Genomic DNA, 20,437 nt, shown 5'->3' with positions numbered 1-20,437 from the left:
TGTAATAAAACATGCAAAAAGGAAATTAGATTGGCTAAATTAGAAAATTAAAAACAAGTTGCAAAAGAAAGTAAGACAAACCCCAAAAAATGTATTAAGTATATAAATGGCAAAAGGATTAAAAAAGAAAATATAGGACTCCTAAGAAGTGAGATGGGTAAGATTATTAGTGGGAATCAGCATGAATTTGTGAGGGATAGGTCATGTCAAACTAATCTAATTAGTTTCTACGAGGAAGTTAGTGTTGACTTAGACCAGGGCAGCACAGTAGATGTGGTCTACTTAGATTTTGCAAATGCCTTTCATACAGTGCCACACAAAAGGTTGGTTTACAAAATAAGGGAACTGGGACTAGGAAACCACATTTGTATCTGGATCGAAAACTGGTTAGAGAATAGGGAACAGAGAGTTGTGATAAATTAAACATTTTCTAATTGGTCAAAAGTTTTAAGTGGAGTACCTCAAGGTTCCGTGCTGGGGCCACTCTTTCTTAATATATTTATTAATGCCCTTGGAGATGGTTTAGAGAGTAAAGTTTCCATTTTTGCAGATGACACTAAACTCTGTAAGGTAATAAAATCAGGGCAAGATGTAGCTTCTATACAGAGGGATTTAAATAAACTGGAGGATTGGGCGGCCAAATGGAATATGAGGTTTAACATAGATAAATGTAAGGTTATGCATTTATGGATCAAAAACAAGAAAGCAATCTATAAATTAAATGGGATTAATTTAGGGGAATCTATAATGGAAAAGACAGTAGACTTAGCAATAGTGCTCAAAGTCAAGCAGCAGCTGCAAGGGGAAATAAAGAATTGGCATGTATAAAAAGGGGCATAGATGCAAGGTAAGACAGTGTAATTTTGCCACTGTATAAATTGTTGGTAAGACCTCATCTTGAATATGGAGTACAGTTCTGGGCACCACTTTATAAAAAAGATATGAGAAAAGGTTAGCCAGCTTAGGCATGTTTACTTTAGAAAAAAGGCGTCTAAGAGGAGATATGATTACTATGTACAAATGCATTAAGGGTCAATACAGAGAACTTTTATGGGAACTTTTTACCCCATGCTCACCTCCAAGACTTCTGCCGTGCTGCCCCTAATCTTTGGAACTCCCTACCCCATGTGACTCGACTCTCCCCCAACCTTCAGTCCTTCGAACGCTAACTCAAAACTGACCTTTTCAAGCTCGCTTATCCTACCACCTCCTAACCATTATATTCATCACCTCTTCTTCCTCATCTGCCATCTAATTTTTTTCTCCCAGTTGGTCCTACTGTCTTTCACCACCCCTCCCTTTAGAATGTCTGCCCTCGCGGGCAGGGTCCTCTCTACCTATTGTCCCATGTCTGTCTTCCTCCCTCGTACGTCCTGTCACGTCTTTTGCTGCACTCTGTGTGAGTCCCCATAGCATTACTCACACTCATCTGTGCTGCTGACATGTATTACCTCATCTATTTGTTACTTGCTTCTGTATGCGGCGTTATGGAACCTGTGGCACCTTATAAATAAATAAATAATAATCATAAGTGAGGGATTGCAGGAAATCCAAAATAGGTTGAACTTGATGGACTGGTGTCTTTTTTCAACCTCATTAACTATGTTACGGGGATCTGTTCACACCTGTGATCTTACATGTTTCCCACAACTTCCAGAAGTGGGAAAACTCTGTATAACAGAATCATGTATTAAGAAAGGGAATAATCCCACAGTAACCACAGGTGAACCACTTAGCTGTAACATTATGCTGGGCTGCCTCATATATACAAGTTACAATAGTTTTCTCCTGGTGTTTTTGTGGTTCACTGGTCCAGCAAAGCCACTGCATGTTTGCCCTCCGTAGTAATTGCATAAATTTGCTGCTTGTCTGGCTTGGCCTGTTGCACTGCAGTACAAGGTAGCCATGTGAAAAATGACACTGTACAATTTACATAAGCAGCATCACATTGCATGGGTTCATCAGTGACTGGACAATTAGCAAAAACATGTCCAAATACATCATACAGGAAACATTTTATTATGCTTTTCTTCATGAGGTGGTAACCTTCCTGGCATAGCTGGCTAGTCGCCAGGTCCTGCACATACAAACTTTATGTTTTTAAATCTATTCCACCACGCAGTCCCCTTTTCCCATGGATCAGTCTTACCAGAATCCACTGAAGGTCACTATTGCAGGTGTAGAGGGTGCTGCTGTAAACTCTATAGATCCTCAGCCACTGTATACCTCTCCACCATTTCTGCCAGCTTGTCTGCTGTTGTAGGATCCATGTGGCTCACCCATTTGTGCAATACTACAGGAAGAGATGTCACGTATCAGTCCACAATGACCATTTCCATGAACTGTGGCACTGTTGGAGTCCCCTGTTCCAGCCACTTCTTGATGAGGTGGATGAGGTCATGCATCTAGAAGTGGGGAGGCTTGTCTAGTAGATACACCCAACGGCCATTTCCCCCTTCCCCCCAGAGAGGTACCAACAGGCCCGCCCACTGTTCTTTTTTCAGTCTTGGAGCAGGAACAGGTTGATGTCTATTTTCTGCACAATGGTGGCTTCCTGTTGTAGCCTATAGGCTTTACACCCTTACATCCTACATCTTAGGGCACTGTAACACAGTATTTTCCCAAATCCAAATAAGTGGGTATCTAGTTTAAATTTTTCATGCAACTGTTATGGCAGTAAAATATAGTGCACTGCTCGTATTTTGCACCCTATATCATGAGATCAGGGCACGTTTCCACACAGAAGCCATAAAAAGTTACAACAGTCCAATGTTCTGGTACAACTAGCCTCTCTAAGGGTTTGATTCATGTTCGGTTTAAAGTCCATTTTCATGTGCATGCTCAGAAATGGACCTTACGCCAATGAAGGCAGTTTCATGCAATTCATGTCTGAATGCAAATTAATGCAACCAATGCAAGGCCTTAAAAAAGCATTGTAATAACAATACACATTAAGAACATATTGATTTATGTATTTAAGTGTTAAAAAAAATATATTGATTTTAAACCAACCATATTTGTATTGGTGATTATACTGTTTAGAGTTGTTAATTTATTTTATATCTTTTTAATGGGCTGTGATGTAACCTTATATTGCACATACACTTGTGTGTATACTGTACTCTATTCTGTCTATTAACATACAGCCAATAATATTTAGGCAGAGCATACTTACACCTAGATTAAAATGGAAACTTATATTGAGATCCACTTGGACTTGAATACGGGCAGAGCAACGTTCAAGTTAAGTGCTATTTTCTTTACACTTTAAGAAAAAAATAAAAAGTTGCGAGCAGGCTGTGCCAAAAATAAATTAGGGCCTAAGAGTCGGAGGACCTAATGTCCAGGTCACAAATAAACAGCAGTTGGCAAGTTTAGTTCACCTACAAAGAAATAGCAGTTTTCTCTCTTTGTGGAGGATTCCATCCACTTTCCCCAGGTAATGTGAGAGATTGACTGACAAACTGACAACCTTTAAAAGTACACTTTGCAGATGTAACTATTAATCATACTTGCTAACCTTTGAAAAGCGAATTCCGGGAGATCCCGGATAGGAGGCATGGTTGGAGAGCGGGAGGGTCGGCGCACGGTCAATTGCGTAATTTTGGCCCCACCCCCATGACAAAAACATAATTTTGTCACGGGGGCGGGGCCAAAATGACGCGACTCGCGTAATTTTGACGAGTAAGTTGCCATATTCGGGATAATTGCCTGCTCTCCCGGGAGTCCGGGAGACCTACCCGGATTTCGGGAGTTGGCAAGTATGTTATTAATTGGCCCACCAACAAATTTCAAAACACAAAGGTCAGAAACCTGCGACTTACATATAGTCCATTAATGTGTTTTTTTCATCATTGCTGTCAATATATATATATATACACACACATACATATACACATGTATATACACACATATACACACACACACATATATAATATATAGACATATATACAGTGCTATTTTTGTAAAAAAAAAAAAAAAGGTGGTAGAACGCACATCTTGTTAATATTTTATGAAAAAAAATTATATATTCAGATCTTAGCATACCTTTAATACATTGCATTTCCTCCCCCTTCAGTTTTTATCCTGTGCCAATGCCCCTTTACTTATTATTTTCCTCCCCCTTCAGTGTTCATCCTGTGCCAGTGCCCCTACTCATTTTTTCCTCCCTCTTCCGTTTTCATCCTGTGCCAGAGCCCCTACTCATTTTTTTCCTCCCCCTTCAGTTTTCATCCTGTGCCAGTGCCCCTAATTTATTTTCCCCTCATGCTGGCATTTTTTTTTTTTATTTTTTTTTTGTGCACCATTTATTTTTTTGGACATTTTATTTAAAATGGCCCCCTTTCTTAGTTTTTCACTAACTTACCTTGCTTTCTTCTCTTCACTCTTCTTTTCCAGGGTTCGGTCGGCGGCGCTCCTCTTCATATGCTGACTGCTCCTCACTGCTCCGTCTGTAATGCATGGTGGGCGCGACGTGCATGATGACGTCACGCCCGACTGTCATTGCAAATGGAGAAGGGAGGAGGGCGCAGCCGCACCGGACAGAGGGTATTTGTCAACAGTTTTTTATTTTGATAAAGGCCGGCGGAGAAGCCGCCGCAAACTGCAAAACTTGGGAAAAAAAGGTGCCAGAACTCCGTTCACAGCGTTCTATGGGAAAAAAAAGCCCTGCATATATACACACACACATATATATACACACACATACATATATATATATACACACACACATATATATATACATACACACACACACACACACACACACATATATATATATACATATATATATATATATATATATATATATATATATATATATATATACCGTATTTGCCGGCGTATAAGACGACTGGGCGTATAAGACGACCCCCAACATTTCCACTCAAAATATAGAGTTTGATATATACTCGCCGTATAAGACTACCCCCTCTTCCGCACACCTTCCACACACCAAATAAAACGTAAAAAAACATCAGATTTGATTTCAACATGTTAATTTATATTCGAATGCTTATGACATGCAGGAAAACTGTCACAAGACTGTATGTTATCAAACATGTACAGTAAACATAAAACAAATGGAACAATAAACCTATGGGAGTTACCATGCTGTTTGTTTTCTAAGCTGTTAACCAAACTGGAACTGTCAATGATAGAAGGAAGATAACAAATAGAGGGAGAGAGCAAGTGCCGGGCAGGTCCCTAGCAAGTTTGCTGGCGTGACAGTTTCCCTTTAAAAGCCTTCAAACTCCTGTTCGTCATCTGATATTAAAAGTTCATCAATGACATCTTGTGATACAGTTGCAAGGCAGTCATCGTATGGATCTACCGGTAATTCCGTGTCAGATGATGTGGCCTCAGCTTCAGCTTCCTCTTCATCTTGCCACAAGTACTCATCCTCCATACCATCTAATGAATTTGATATGCCACACTTCTTGAAAGACTTGATTACTGTTTGTGCATCAATATCATTCCAGGCTTTTATGACAAATTGGCACAAAACATCCAACTGTGGAGCACGCATGTTTCCTCCTTTTGTGTATGACTTTTCGCCGCTAACCATCCATTCATTCCACTGTTCTCTCATGTGATCTTTAAACGGCTTGTTTAGGCACACATCCAGGGGCTGTACCAATGATGTCAATCCTGCAGGAATAACTGCTACATCTGTTTTTATTCTCGCAAGCCTTTCCTTGGTGGTGGGAGTTAAATGAGCCCTGAACATATCCCACACAAGTAGACTACGTTTTTGAAGTAGACCACCTGGTCGTCTGCTCCATACATTATCCAGCCAAAGTTTCACACCCTCCTCATCCATCCAGCCTTTTTCATGCACGTGCACAAAACAACCAGCAGGGAACTTGAGTTTTGGCATTGTTTTCCTTTTAAAAATAATCATAGGTTTCAGTTTGTTGCCATCAGCTGTGCATGCTAGTACCACTGTAAAACTTGACTTCTCATGTCCTGTTGTTTTTATCAAAATAGTTTTTTCACCTTTTTGATGGACAGTTTTATTTCCAATCATATCAAAGTTCATTGGAGTTTCATCCATATTTCCAATATTACTTAACGCATAGCCATGTTTAGTGCGCTGTTGTATTACGTATCGATGGAAACTATCCACTTTGTTATCCAGATCTGCAGGTAATTTTTGGGCAATTTTTGTCTTTTGCCTTAGTACCAGATCATGCCTTGCCATGAATCTACTACACCAGGATATAGTGGCCTTAAAATTGTTGCTGTGATCTGGGTTAGATTTGGCCCACTGAAGTGCAAACAAGCGTATTGTATTTCGTGTCACCACATAACCGTTTTGGCGATGCTGAGCCACCATGTCTGCTACATGTTTTTCGAGTTCTGGCCAGTGTGGGGTGCCTCTTCTTAATGCACACTTACCCCTTGGCATACTCTTTAATGCTTTTTCATTTGATTTCCAGTCCCGAACCATCTTTTCTGTTACTCCATATTGTCTTGCAGCAGCACAATTATTATGTTCCATGGCAAAGTTTACAACTTTAAGTTTAAAACTTGCATATTTCTTTCTTTTTTGTGCCATGATAGAGTTGATAGGGGTTTGACTGCTGGACATTTTCTATGCTGTATTGTACTGTACAATGGTGCAGTACTGTGGTTGGCTGCTGGCTGTATACAAAGCCTGATTGGATTGGTCCCTGCTCCCTGTCTGCCCTCCTGTCTCCATGGCACTAGCAGCAGTCTGGTCCGCCCTTGAATCCATATTATGGATAGTAAACAAAACAGAGATCTCCCAGCGCAATGAGAGACAGGTAGGATAGATTTGAATAAACAAAGCAGAAAATAATGCATACAGAATTGCCCCTACATGTATCATGACCCTGTATATAATGGTAGTACATGAGGTAACCTGATAGTGCCAAAAACAGTGTGGTAATCCGGAGAGTCTGTCCCAGATGTAGCTGGGTAAACAACACTGAACAAAGTGTAAATGGTCTATTGTACCTAAAAAAACACTGGAATGATAGTCGCTGGAACAGACCAGGGGAAACAGATAATCCAAACAGAGTCCATTCACAAATCTGGGAAGGGTGGGTAGTGGGTAGTGAGTAGTGCACTTACCTTCCTCCCCAGGTTGGATGGTCTGGATGCCTCAGTCTGACTCTTGAATACCCAGGTCCTGTTCCTCTGTTGGGATGTAAAAGTGCTGCGAGCTGCACGTCCGTGCAGAGATCACATCACGGCCGGAGATGGTAAGCGGATCCCGCTGGCGTGTTCGCGCATGCGCATATAGGCTGGTCAGCGCTTCAGTCTCCGTTGATATGCTGTCCCAAGTGCACCCGGCGTATAAGACGACCCCCCAACTAGGAGGCATGTTTTTAGGGCAAAAAAGTCGTCTTATACGCCGGCAAATACGGTATATATATACATATATATATATATATACACACACTAATACACATATATATACATATATACACATATATACACATATATATATATATATATATATATATATATATATATACACACACTAATATATATATGCTAAAAAGAAAAAAGGGCACAAAATAGTGCAATATTGTTTTCCTCAATTAAAACTCCAAAAACATACTGGTAGGTTAATTGGCTGCTATCAAAAATTGACCCTAGTCTCTACCTCTCTGTCTGTATGTATATGTCTATGTGTGTGTGTGTGTATGTGTGTGTGTGTGTGTGTGTGTGTGTGTGTGTGTGTGTGTGTGTGTGTGTGTCTATATTAGGGAATTTAGACTGTAAGCTCCAATGGGGCAGGGACTGGTGTGAATGAATTCTCTGTACAGCGCTGCGGAATTAGTGGCGCTATATAAGTAGATGATGATGATGATAGTGTGTGTCCACATGGTAAAAGTACTGGACCAGGACGACAACGACATTAAAAAAGGTCGGTAGCAGATGTAGTGTACCTGTAGTGTAGATGTAGATGTAGTAGATGTAGTGTCACATAAAGCAATGTAAAATGCTAATTTATAACCTAATTTTTTATGTCAGAACGAAGATTTAACGGTGAGAAGGCCTGTTTAGATACCACTGATACCCTTAATGTTAGCAAACAAGGAGAAATTGAACAAGAAAAATATACTAAAGTTCTACACGAAGGTATTTTAGTGAACATGTGTAGACAACTAAATGCTTTGGGCACATACCTGTACCGTTATAATAACCAAAATGGCGCCTGTTTTCCAGAATGCTCGGAGGTTAAAATACTATTGCGATTTCGCCACAGGGACCAAAATATAAATATAAACTGATCTCGAGCAGTGTGAAAGGTGAGAAAATGAGAGTATTTATGTTGTAGATTATAAATTACAGATATAGAAGTTAAATGATAAACATTTTTTATTTCCTTGTTTCGTAGATAAAGAAATCAAAGGGAATAGAAACAACATCAAGACCTGTTCTGCCACAAACCGGTAGCACCTTTAAAAATAACTTAAAAATAATACTCTGCAATATTCAGCTCTGTGATTGGTTTGGGCGCGCTCACTTCTCATGCGGATCTTTCTGACAGCTGTGTGTGTTACAATTTTTGTACCTTTTTCTTGCAATAAAAATGTTGCTTGAACACTGTGTGGTTTATTCTGGGTAATTCACAATTATAGGTTAATAAAGGTTAATAGAAATTTAATAGGTTATAAAGGTATAAGTGTATAAAGAGTAAATATGAATACATTGCCGACATAGATGCAAAGGGTAATAACACACGTGCTTTACACAAGTGTAATGGTCTGCAGCCAGACAGGTGCAATATACATCGATACAAAACACAGTGATGTGCGGATTCCGCACCACGTGGGACTGGGATTGACATAAAAATTAACATACACACGCCCCCTCAGGTCGAGAAAGTATCGGAGGATTGTCGTGGATCGGTCGGAAGTTTATACACACTGCACAGCGGAAACGAGATTGGAACAAAAATATTATACGATACGACCAACCAAATGAGGCGAGAATCGTCCACTTGGGCAGACTTACGACCATCATGTCACAGCACACAATGACCCGACTTTTGAACGAGCGGTCGTATGTCGGCAGTTTGAGCCGATTATTGGACGAAAACAGTGTAGTGTGTACCCAGCTTTAGCAATCTATAAGCCTCGGCCTCATAACCACCTGTAATCATAATTACTAGCCCTCTGCCTTTATCTTAATAACCAGTTCTTCATTCATTTTAACTTATTTTAATGCTCTTTTCTCCCGTACAATAGGTTATTTTATTTTAATTTCATTATTATCTTCTCTTAATAAATCTTTTTTCACCAGTTCATAAAAAAATGTCTATTTGACTACTTTTGGATTCAAGTGGGTAAAACTTCGATGTAGGTTTCAAACCTGATTTGGAATTATTTTCATACTTTTTAATAACTGCTTACTCTTCCCTTTAAAAGTGTCTTCTCCGTGTTAAGTTAACAAATTTTTTCAAATCTATAAATGACTGAAAGTTGTTAGGTTTTTCTATTGGGGCAGGTGTCAATCATTTAAGTAATAAAGACACATCTGAGTGGATCATTACATGGACAAAACTCCTTGTGTTTTAGCTATTTCACTAATCTGTACATGGTTCTGCTCATGTTTTTTCTTAGCCCCTTCCCCCTTCTATCCTTTCTTTTTAAAGATAAAGTCAATTGAAAATTGTCTTGAATGTGTTTTTTCTATAGGGTTTCCTTTCAGAATTTGGACAAGGGATAAAAAATTACTGTCACTTTCAGAATCTAATCTATTTAGGACTGAAAATCTATTTCCAAGGGATGCAACTTTTTAGACATGAAGTTCTTTCTTTTATAAGGATCTCTTGAATAACACTTAGCTGAAACTGTAGTCCATTCTTTCTCATATTGACTCCTTTGTACAGGTTCATATATAAGGTACCGGTGTCATGTCCTCGCCCAGTGATCTGTGCACTGTAGGAGAGAAGGGGGATTCTGAGGTGTCAGAGGCAGAGTCAAAGCAGTGGGGTGAGCAGTGTACCCCATGAATCTCCAGCTGTGATACCTTCAGCTGCAGATGGAGAAGCAACCAGCACTGAGGGTGCACAAACCGGCTGCAGGGGGGAGGTGTTTTATACGGTATAATCAAATGACAAACTATGGACTGGGTGACCCAATCATTCAAGACAGGTAGAAGTAGAGGTACCGGATTCTATGTCAAAGTCATTGCATATAGTAGTACCTTTTATTGCACTGTAAGTTGATTTTGTTTTGTAATGTATTTATCATTTATGTATCATTCCTATCTTATTACCACTGTAAATACACTCTGATTTTTATATCATATATGGAAACAAATAAACACCACAACAAGACGCTGCAAAGCTGTTCTACTTTCAATAGCTAGAATTATATCTGATATCATCCACAAAGATCTAATTTACATAACATCAACTATAAAGCAAGAGGCCAATAAACGAGACCTGTACGCCCCCCTTGAGTATGTCACTCAGTAACGAAACCAGTTGGGCACGCCTTTTCACAGCACACGCCAGATCAGAAAGTGGACGGTGAAACGCACGCCGCTACGAGAAAGCTGGTTTCTCATTTCATCTCGTCTTCTATCTGAGAGACAATGATTAAAAACAGGACTTCTAACCTGCATGCTACCTTACACTGCAAGCATCTGGGCAGTAGCCCCTCTTTTTACCTTGGATCATTAATAGTGCAATAGTTGTACATTAATGGACATCCATGAACTTATACAAAATATAGTCTCCTAGTTTTTGTGCGGACAAACATCTATCTGAACTTTTGTGGACTATGTATTCATATTTTTTGCAGAATTCAAATTGTATTTTTGGATTATGTAATAATCTATTTTTCTGCTGTCACTATTACATTTTTTAACTTTTTAAGACAGTTCTAATTGTCCCTTAACAAATAGTTTCTTCATATAAATCCATTATACATTAATACTGGGACATAATCAAAATAACAAAATACTAAATCTCTAGGATAACTATCACACAGATCACTAGTAAATATTATCAATTATCTAGCGCTGGATTATTCCTCTCTGTTTTGACTTTTATGAGTTACTATTAGGCATGTTCTCATTGCTATGCTACACTATGTTTTCATGTTAGTTCAATAACAGCATTTATATGAAGTGGTGAATGCCATAATTATTCCCATTGTTATTTGAAATATATTGTGTGCAATAGACAGAAAATTGATTAAGTGCATATATCATATAATATAAGCAGTGAATGGGTTGATGTCTAAGATTATTATGTATTGCACATTTCTATGAACTCATTTAAGCTTCATGAAACTCATGTCTGTGTTTACCACAAACTGATATGTAAAATAATCTGCCGTCGTAACTATTAGGTTTGGCACTGTAAATAGAGGTCTACTGCTATGTATAAGGAATGAGGTTGTATGCTATGATGACAGACGATTTGCAAATGTACTGTACCTGCATCTAGTGTAACTATATGTCCTTATTTATGTTGAATATCTGATAAGGTTACATCATATTATAGGACTAAGGGGTCTAAATATTTATTAACGTGGGAAGAAGAGAGTCCTGCAGGGGAGGTGCTGAGGTGGCAGCAAAGATGGAAAGTTCCAATCAGCTTCCCCTGGCTAAGAAGAAGAAACTTGCCTTGTTACCCTTACATCCTGGCCAGTCCCATCCCCCTAGTGCACTTCAGTAATGGGGGGGACCACAGCTCCAAACTACACCTTTCTGTGTATGTGTGTGTATAATTATATATATATATATATATATATATATATATATATATATATATATATATATATATATATATTTACAGCAGCAATACATATAGTTTCTTTTTCTTTAAGTAGCAAGTTAACTACCTTTAAGAATGCATCTTTCTTAGCTCTCCTTCTACAAATCATTATCTTATTTTTAAAAGAATGCCTGTCAGTTACACAGACAAAAGCTTAAAGCTCTCAGCATTTTACCGTACACAGTGCAGACAGAGCTCAGAGGGGTATTCCAAAGCCTCTCTGCTCACTATATCATGTGCCATGTGCCTGTGGTTGTCATGATCGTCCAAGACACTGCGCAGAATAAATCATTAATTGCAGCCTGAAGAAACAAACCAAGGCTCTATGTTAAAAAAAAAAAACACACCTCAGGTTTTTCATGGAATTGTTGCTTTAAGGTTATTGATCTAAGCCTACAATGACTGACAACAGATAACAATAGCTTGTCATAACATAACAAGACTGCATACTGCACTATATAAAAAATCTTAAAGTTAATTACTCAGTCAGTGAGCATTTACTGTTTTGGTGCAGGAATGGAATTAAATAAACACCTACGAGTCCAGCCCCAAACTCCTGCATAAACATATTTTCATAAAAGTATGAAAACTTTTACATATTTGTGAATGTTCCATTTAATATTGGGCTGTCTAATAATTGAACTTCACAACCTGACAATGTTATTGTTATGGTAATTTCAGAATGAAATCATTATCCATGAAACAGAAATCTTGCCTTCATCTTCTCTCCATTTTCTCTCTGCTGGATTCAAAGAGATGATGTTCGGCTGAAGCTTTAGGAGATGAATTAGTTCCTGGTATTTTTTCTTAGTGCATTCGAATTCTATGTAGATCTCAGCCTCAGAGCTGCCCTTTTTGGACTTCCTTGACTCAATATGGATAATGCTCACATATTTTTCCTGAGAATACAAAGAGAAAAAGACAATGCATATACAGTATGACAGCAAACAATGATCCTCTGTTACTGTATTTTTAATTTTGGTTGGAATGGAAACGTTAGTGGTGCAGTTAACAGTGTACTACTGCACAGCTTTATTAAATGGGATTTCCAAGCTTATTATGTTGGTTGTTTGCATACCCTTCTGCAATGTGTACTGCACACCTTGCTTTATCTTTCTGACTTCCTGCAATGCTTCATTTTAACAAACTCTTTTAATAGTTGCTTATTTTCATTGTCCTTGGATGTGATATAGTCCTTCTTTGCATTCTGCCTACAACTGTATCTAGAGAACAAAGTATGTGTCATATTGAAGGGCAACAGTAAGAAAACTGTCGATATGATGCAAAATACCGTAACAAAGAGTACAAAAGCAAATCATATTTAGCAAATTTTGCTGAAGGGCATGTTCACAGTAATATATTAAAGTAAACTCAAAATGGAAAACCATCTTCATATGTAAATACATTTGTAGTGCTTGTCAATTTACCAGACTATCACATTAACACTGTTACAATATTTTTTTTATAAAACCAACAGTTGTATTTAAATGGAGATGCTTGTGTTATTTTAAAATTGTTTAGAATTTGTTGGACTCAAACAGGTTGTGGGTCTTGAATTCACAATAAAAAATGCAGGAATGTTTCTCATAGAGGACATTAATAAACATAGGATATCCGAATGGCACTTTTATTTTGAAGTGGTTAATAATCAGATTATTACTGTTCTGGCAGCTCCTCTTTTATTAAACCTGATGGGTGTGAATCTAGCCCATTCGCTTTGATGAAAATAAAAAGGTTGGGCCAATGGTTAAAATTCAGAAATCACTGTTCTGTACTTCAGATTAAACACAATTGTATTAAATGAAGGCATTGTCACATGGTTTACATTGTAGCTGAGAAACATAGATGTTATCGTTTTCCATAGAAATGAACTATACATTTATGTAACTAGACCCAAAGTAGCCCATTTGAAATTCCAGGCAACAGTCTATTTTATGCAATTTATATGCTGTGTTTTCTGTTGTTTAAACTGGTAAGTAGGGCTGGTCATGTCACCACACACTGTAGTCAGTAATTGGTGGAAATTCTACAGGATTTGCAATGTATATCAAATTCTAAAGCTATTTAGTGTCTATGTACTAAGTCCTGATTGTGCTTGTGCCTGATGGCAGGGAGAAATACCTGCCGGCACTGTTAGGATTCAGGAGCACAGTGCATGTATGCAGGGCCATCTTTTCCATTGGGCACGATGGGCAGGTGCCCGGGGGCCCCACAGGTAAGGGGGCCCCATAGACAGGGCTCTTAAGTAGAATAAATAATCCTGCAAAAAAAAAATATCCTGCAAATATATATATATATATATATCTATCTATCCATATCTCTCTCTCTCTCTCTCTCTATATATATATATATATATATATATTATAAATGTCTAGTGGCGTGTGTTAGTCTGTCTGTGTGTGGAAAAAATAAAACCAAGCTGCAGCGCCACCTGCTGGGCAGAGTTATACACTGACCTACTAAATTCTTAGTGTGTGTGGAAAAAAAAAATTCAGAAAGGGCTGAAATTTGCTATACTAAGATGTTTTTAATTTATTAATTTAATTTGTTAATTGTTAAAAGTGTTTATAAAGATTTAAAAAATATATATATATATTTCTTGAAGGAGAAGTGACAGTTTGGAGTGGTTGGTGGTTGCCGGGGGTGACAGTGGGGAGTGGTTGGTGATTGAGGCCTGGGCTATGGCCCAAATGCATGACAAGAACCTTTTTAACACCTTAAGTAGCTTGATTTGACTAGAATGCATGAGTATCATGCACGGGTTAACTTATATATATATATATATATATATATATATATATACATATATATATATATATATATCTATATCTATATGATACACATATATAGAGGTAGGGGCCCCGCTGCACTGCTTTGCCCGGGGGCCCATAATGTTAAGGTGGCCCTGCATGTATGTGTCACTCATTGGTGACACGTTAAAAGGGAAAGTCATAGACAGTCACTTTAATCTGCCTCAATAAGGTAAAAGGTTTATGTTATACATAGTGGTCATGTGAAGGTTTAAAAGAGGTTGTATGAATAATTTAATTGAATGGAAATTGATCATTTTACAATCAAAGCACTAGGACAAATGAAGGTGAAGCGTTCCACCGTATACCAGCCCACTTCCACCACTGGTTATACATACGGGCTGTTACAGGCAGGTATTTTAGATTCCTATAGCATCTTCCTTTGAAGTAAAGGGACATCAGATATCCTTCTGAGTCTAAGTTGTATGTGAAGAACCCACTCTCCCTCCAGTCATCTCTCTGGAAATTCAATAAATGCACATGATCATTGATAAGCACTAAAGAAAATCCCTCTATGTTTAAAAATAACCCACATGCATTAAGGAATGTTTGAGGAGACACAGTGTACACACAGTATCAGTGCAATTGGCCACAGAAAGGGCTTATGATTACAACACTGAAATTTAGTTTGAGGCCCCAGAATGCTGTGCGCAGCACATTCTGGTGTGACAACCAACTATATTCAGAGAGGCAGTGGGTACTTCCTTGCTGAGCTGTATAGGAGGACGCACAGCGGAGCGACACAACTTTAGGTGAGTGGGGTTTGGGCAGTGACAGGCAAAAGAGCATAGTCCCTATAAACTGTCCATATTAAAGGGTATGAATTTTTATTTAATTTTGGGAACACTAATTGTAGAGGAAAAGAGGGAAAACAATTGAATTTAAGGTGGTAAGATCTAATAGGAGGAACTGGGTTCCATAGGAACATACAGTAGTTTAGTAGTAGATATTTAGAGACTGTAACTAATTAGGTGGAGAGGGCAATTAGTGGGGGCAAAGTGTGTACCAATAAGAGTGACAAATAGACTGACAATAGCAAGAGAGGGATGTTATACATAAAAAAAAATATATAGTGTTTTATTTTATGGGAGCATATATTTGTAAACTTCCCCTTTAGAAATCCTGCATTTGCCCCGCAAGATACTAAGATCTCATTACATGAGCATAGATAATTGTATCACTGGACAATTTCACTGCCATTCACATATGAGCATTTATAAACACTGCATAAAATTCATAATATGGTAAAGTGAGGACGGAATAGCAAAATCCTGAACACTTGCTATTATCTCTTCTGAGTTATCAGTAAAATGTGTTACACTAGCATAACAGAAAGTTTCATCATTCTATCACAAACATGTTTTGTATCTGCTATTACAGGTGCTAATAATAAATACTGTACACACTTTTTGGTTAAATTTTGCCAAAGAAAAATACAATTTCAATTCTTCAGTTATTAACTTGTTTTTCAACAAACTGATTTTTTCCTATGAATCTCCAAGTTTGTTATGAAGTCGCCCCCTTCTGGCCAATCTACTATCTGCAGAAGCAAACTAGAAAATAAAATAGTAATACGAACAGTAACTGTGATGTAATTGTACTTGATAGCGCTCAGAGTTTTAGGTGCATCTCACATTCTCAGAGCTTATGGTTAAAATCTCTGGATTATTCACAGCCCCATACTACATGTTTTCCAATAAGTTTTACTTACAGAAAATGACATTACTTTTCTAGAACTAAAAGCACTTTGAAATAAATGTATTTTTAGTAGGGTAAAAGAGCAAAGGCTGAACAAAAAAATGCAAAACGTGTGTGAGTTTATAAACAGTTTTATGCCAAAAAAAGCATGCCATAATATAGGCTAAAATATAAAAAAAATCTTAACACATACTCTAATATTAAAGGGTGCTACAGCAGAGCTGATCAAGGTGTTATAAGCAGGGTTTGGCGAGCAGAAAATTTAGACACTAAAAGTTTTGTGCACAACTTTGAGCAGCGGGGCACTATGTATCACTCCGTATCCGTAACAACTGGGCTGAGTGCCCAGTTGTTTTTACCTATTATTATTACCAGCTGTTTTAGATGATGCTGATGCTTATTGAACCAGTCATTGGCTGCCAGCGCAAGCAAGTATATGTAGTTTCACAATAACTGAAGTTCCAGTCTAAAGGACAAAAGTCTCTAAGACCCCTGACCATTATATAAAACATGTTTTTTAAAAATATAGCAGACACATTTTAAAACGTTAAAAAGTTCAACTGGAGTTAACTGAAATAAAACAATCACAAAAACCCCTAATTCCCCACTTTAATATAAAATTCCTTCTACACCATAACCTAATAGTAAATTCTTCTCCAAATAAGTGTGTTGGGGGGTTGGTCACATAAAAGATGGTAGACTGCTTCCTAAGAGCTTCCGCGCTGAATGACTGTCCGAAATGTCCGTGACTTAAATCCCGCTATTCAATCAGAATTAGAGGAAACGCTTGTGATTGACTGAGCAGCTAATGCAAAAGTACAATAAGGATCAAAGTTATTAACTTATTTACGCATAACGAACACTCTAGTGCTGTCTTGCATTATCACAAAGAGAAAATGTTTTTACATTTTACAACTAAAATGTTTGGGTGAACTTTTATTTTAATTACAATTCAGTCTAAGTTTTTATTTAATTATTTTTACTATTTTGCTATAATGGTTTTAGGAACTAATGAGGAGGGAAAGGTATCACTCCAGGGGGCATATTCAATTCCGATCCCGATTCACGGGATCGCGCCGGAACGGCCGCGAACCTAATCTGCGGTACCGCAATAACGTGGATTTTCGTTCGCAGCCCATAGGGCTGCGTATGAAAATCTGCGTTATTGCGATACCGTATTACCGGCAGTAGTGCGCATTTTCCGCGGATCGGATCGGAATTGAATATGCCCCCAGGTGTCACAATAACTACAGACCAAACCAAGGCCAGAGGCCTGGGATGAACCCCAGAACTTGGATTGGGGAATCCTGTGTACTTTGCAACACCCCCTCCGTCCAGAGGCAACAAAACTGTGCTGACTAGCATCCAGCTGGTTTCCACTATTAAAGGGGGACCCCACACTTGTAATAATGGAAACTAGCCCTGGTTTCCCTGAATTTTTTTGCCACTTAAAGGTCTATATTTATTAAAGAGAGTAAAGCCCTATCCGACAAAAAAAGAGGATTTCCCTATCTATCAAAAGGATTAACAATGGTTAACTCCTGCTGGCGATAAGATTCATGCGACAGTCTATTTGACAAGGATTGCGTCAGCGTATATTTAATGAAAAAATGCTTTACCATTCAAATAAGGCATTTTATTCAACTGTGACTAATATTCATCATCATCATCAACAGTTATATAGATATAGCGCCAGCCAATTCCGTAGCGCTTTATAATTGGGAACAAACATTAATAAAACAATACTGGGTAATACATACAGACAGAGAGTTAAGATTAAAATAATTCATTATTTATATGTATTTAAAAAAAAAATATTAGAGGTGGAAGCCCAAGTCAAGGCTTTCAGTTCCACTGTGCATGCTCTTACCACTGCTGGCCACAATCACTCAGCAGTTGAGAATCATTGCTATGGTATTAACAAAACAAGAAGTAACGCCATTATACCTGAAAAACACTGGTTATCGTCAGCGGTAAACTCATTAATATATAGGACACAGCAAAAAGATGCCCTTGCAGTGGCATAAAGGACGTCACACACCCGGAAGTGTGAAGCCAGTCAGCGGAGCCAGCCGCGATCGTGTCACACTCTGTCTAATTTTGCAGTTAACTTAGATTGTTGCAATGCGCCTTGTTTAGGGTCCAATACCAGTATATTACTGTCTAACAACAGGGGGGTGACTGGAAGGATTAGCCTTTTGGTCCCTCAATACTGCTAGTCAGATTATCACTACCAGCATGACTATGGGTAGAGCTGACCTAATTCCTAATACAGCAGATATGTTTTAGAAGAGAATCCTCTGTGGTTATGATAATATTAACCCTCAGGGCCGGACTGGGACTAAAAATCAGCCCTGGCATTTCAAGCATACAGGCCCATCTCTGTTGATGAGCAGGACAAAACTGTGTGCCGCCCACATTATGTTGGGGGCGTGGTCAACATGGGGCATAGATACATACATTATAAGAAAACATTACATTTATCAGGCCCTCCCTATCATACAACACCCCACCCCAGAAACACATCACAACACCCCCAGCCCACTGCACTTATCTATGTTTCTGATGCTGCTGACATCCAGCAGGGTGGTGGGAACTTCCTGTAGAGTGAGCAGGGAAGCACTTAGTCTCACAAGATTAATAAATCTCATGAGACTTAGAGCTCCTCGGCTTCCTCTGCAGGCTGTGTCCTATCCAGGAACTGGGAGAAGATATCCGCTCCCTCCTGCTAACCAGAGCTGGATTAAGGTTCGGGGGGCCCTAGGCACTAAAGACAGGGGGATTCCTATGATGTAATATGGTTATTAGACACATTTTCAACAAATACACAGGCAATACTGTGAGCACTACTATTAGGTGCACACAGTTCTGCCTTCACAAGCAGAACAATGTGAAGCAGTACATACCTCCCAACTGTTCTTTTAGTCAGACCAAATCCTGACTAAGCGGGACCGTCACCCACCAAATTCAGGACAGTTGGCAGAATGTCCTGGTCTCTTCTACCTGTCTTGTCATTGTCTCCACTTGTGGCCGCTGGTGTCTTTAGATCAGTTGCTGCTTGTCTGGATCCTGGAATGTTGGGGGCCCTATTTGGGGAAAAAAATGGTTACATGAAATTTAGAAAACTCCAACCAGCAGCGGTGTTAAATCATTAAAACACCCACGTTTTAAAATTAGGCCTTACTCCAGCCCCAACATTAAAATGATAGTATTCACATTTGATAAATACATCTATTTCCCTCCAACTAGCCCTGATATTAAATAGTATATACATTTAATAAATAGACCTATTTCCCTACAACCAGCCCCAACATTAAATTAATAGTATTCCCATTTAATAAATAAACCGATTTCCCTCCCTCCAAACAACCCCAGCAAGAAATTAAATAGCATTTATATTTAATAAAAATAAACATTTCCCACAACCATCTCAGGCATTAAATAATTCATAATTTCATTTAATATACCTAATTTTCCCCAAACAGCCCCACATTCACTTAATAGCACACATTAGTCATATACTGTCCCCCACACACATTATAGTCATATACTGTCCCCCACACACATTACAGTCATATACTGTCCCCCCACACACATTACAGTCATATACTGTCCCGTCACACACATTATAGACATATACTGTCCCCTTACACACATTATAGTCATATACTGTCCCCCCACACACATTATAGTCATATACTGTCCCACACACACATTATAGTCATATACTGTCCCACACACACACACATTATAGTCATATACTGTCCCACACACACACACATTATAGTCATATACTGTCCCACACACACACATTATAGTCATATACTGTCCCACACACACACATTATAGTCATATACTGTCCCCCACACACACTATAGTCATATACTGTCACCCCACACACATTATAGTCATATACTGTCCCCCACACACATTATAGTCGTATACTGTCCCCCACACACATTACAGTCGTATACTGTCCCCCACACACATTACAGTCATATACTGTCCCCCCACACACATTATAGTCATATACTGTCCCCCACACAGATTAGCCATTTTTTATTTTCCCCCTTCTACAGCCATTGCCCCCATACAGACATTTTCACCCCTAATTCCCCCTGCAGCCATTGTCACACCCCCCCTTCCCCCTGCAGCCATT

At 38.6% G+C, this 20,437-nt stretch overlaps 1 protein-coding gene across 2 annotated transcripts in view; it reads right to left on the bottom strand.

The window, feature by feature from the left end:
- TPH2 (tryptophan hydroxylase 2) overlaps positions 1-20,437 on the bottom strand; it is a 292,829-nt gene that overhangs the window by 236,608 nt on the left and 35,784 nt on the right. For both annotated transcript variants that reach the window (XM_075209533.1, XM_075209534.1), the window contains exon 3: positions 12,486-12,669. In XM_075209533.1, coding sequence (XP_075065634.1) covers positions 12,486-12,669 — 184 coding nt within the window. The remainder of the gene's footprint in view (positions 1-12,485; positions 12,670-20,437) is intronic.

Source organism: Mixophyes fleayi, chromosome 4 (genome assembly GCF_038048845.1).
Source record: "Mixophyes fleayi isolate aMixFle1 chromosome 4, aMixFle1.hap1, whole genome shotgun sequence".
Classification (NCBI taxonomy): domain Eukaryota; kingdom Metazoa; phylum Chordata; class Amphibia; order Anura; family Limnodynastidae; genus Mixophyes; species Mixophyes fleayi.
Note: the sequence above shows the minus strand (reverse complement) of the source record. Positions and strands in the feature narration are given on the sequence as shown.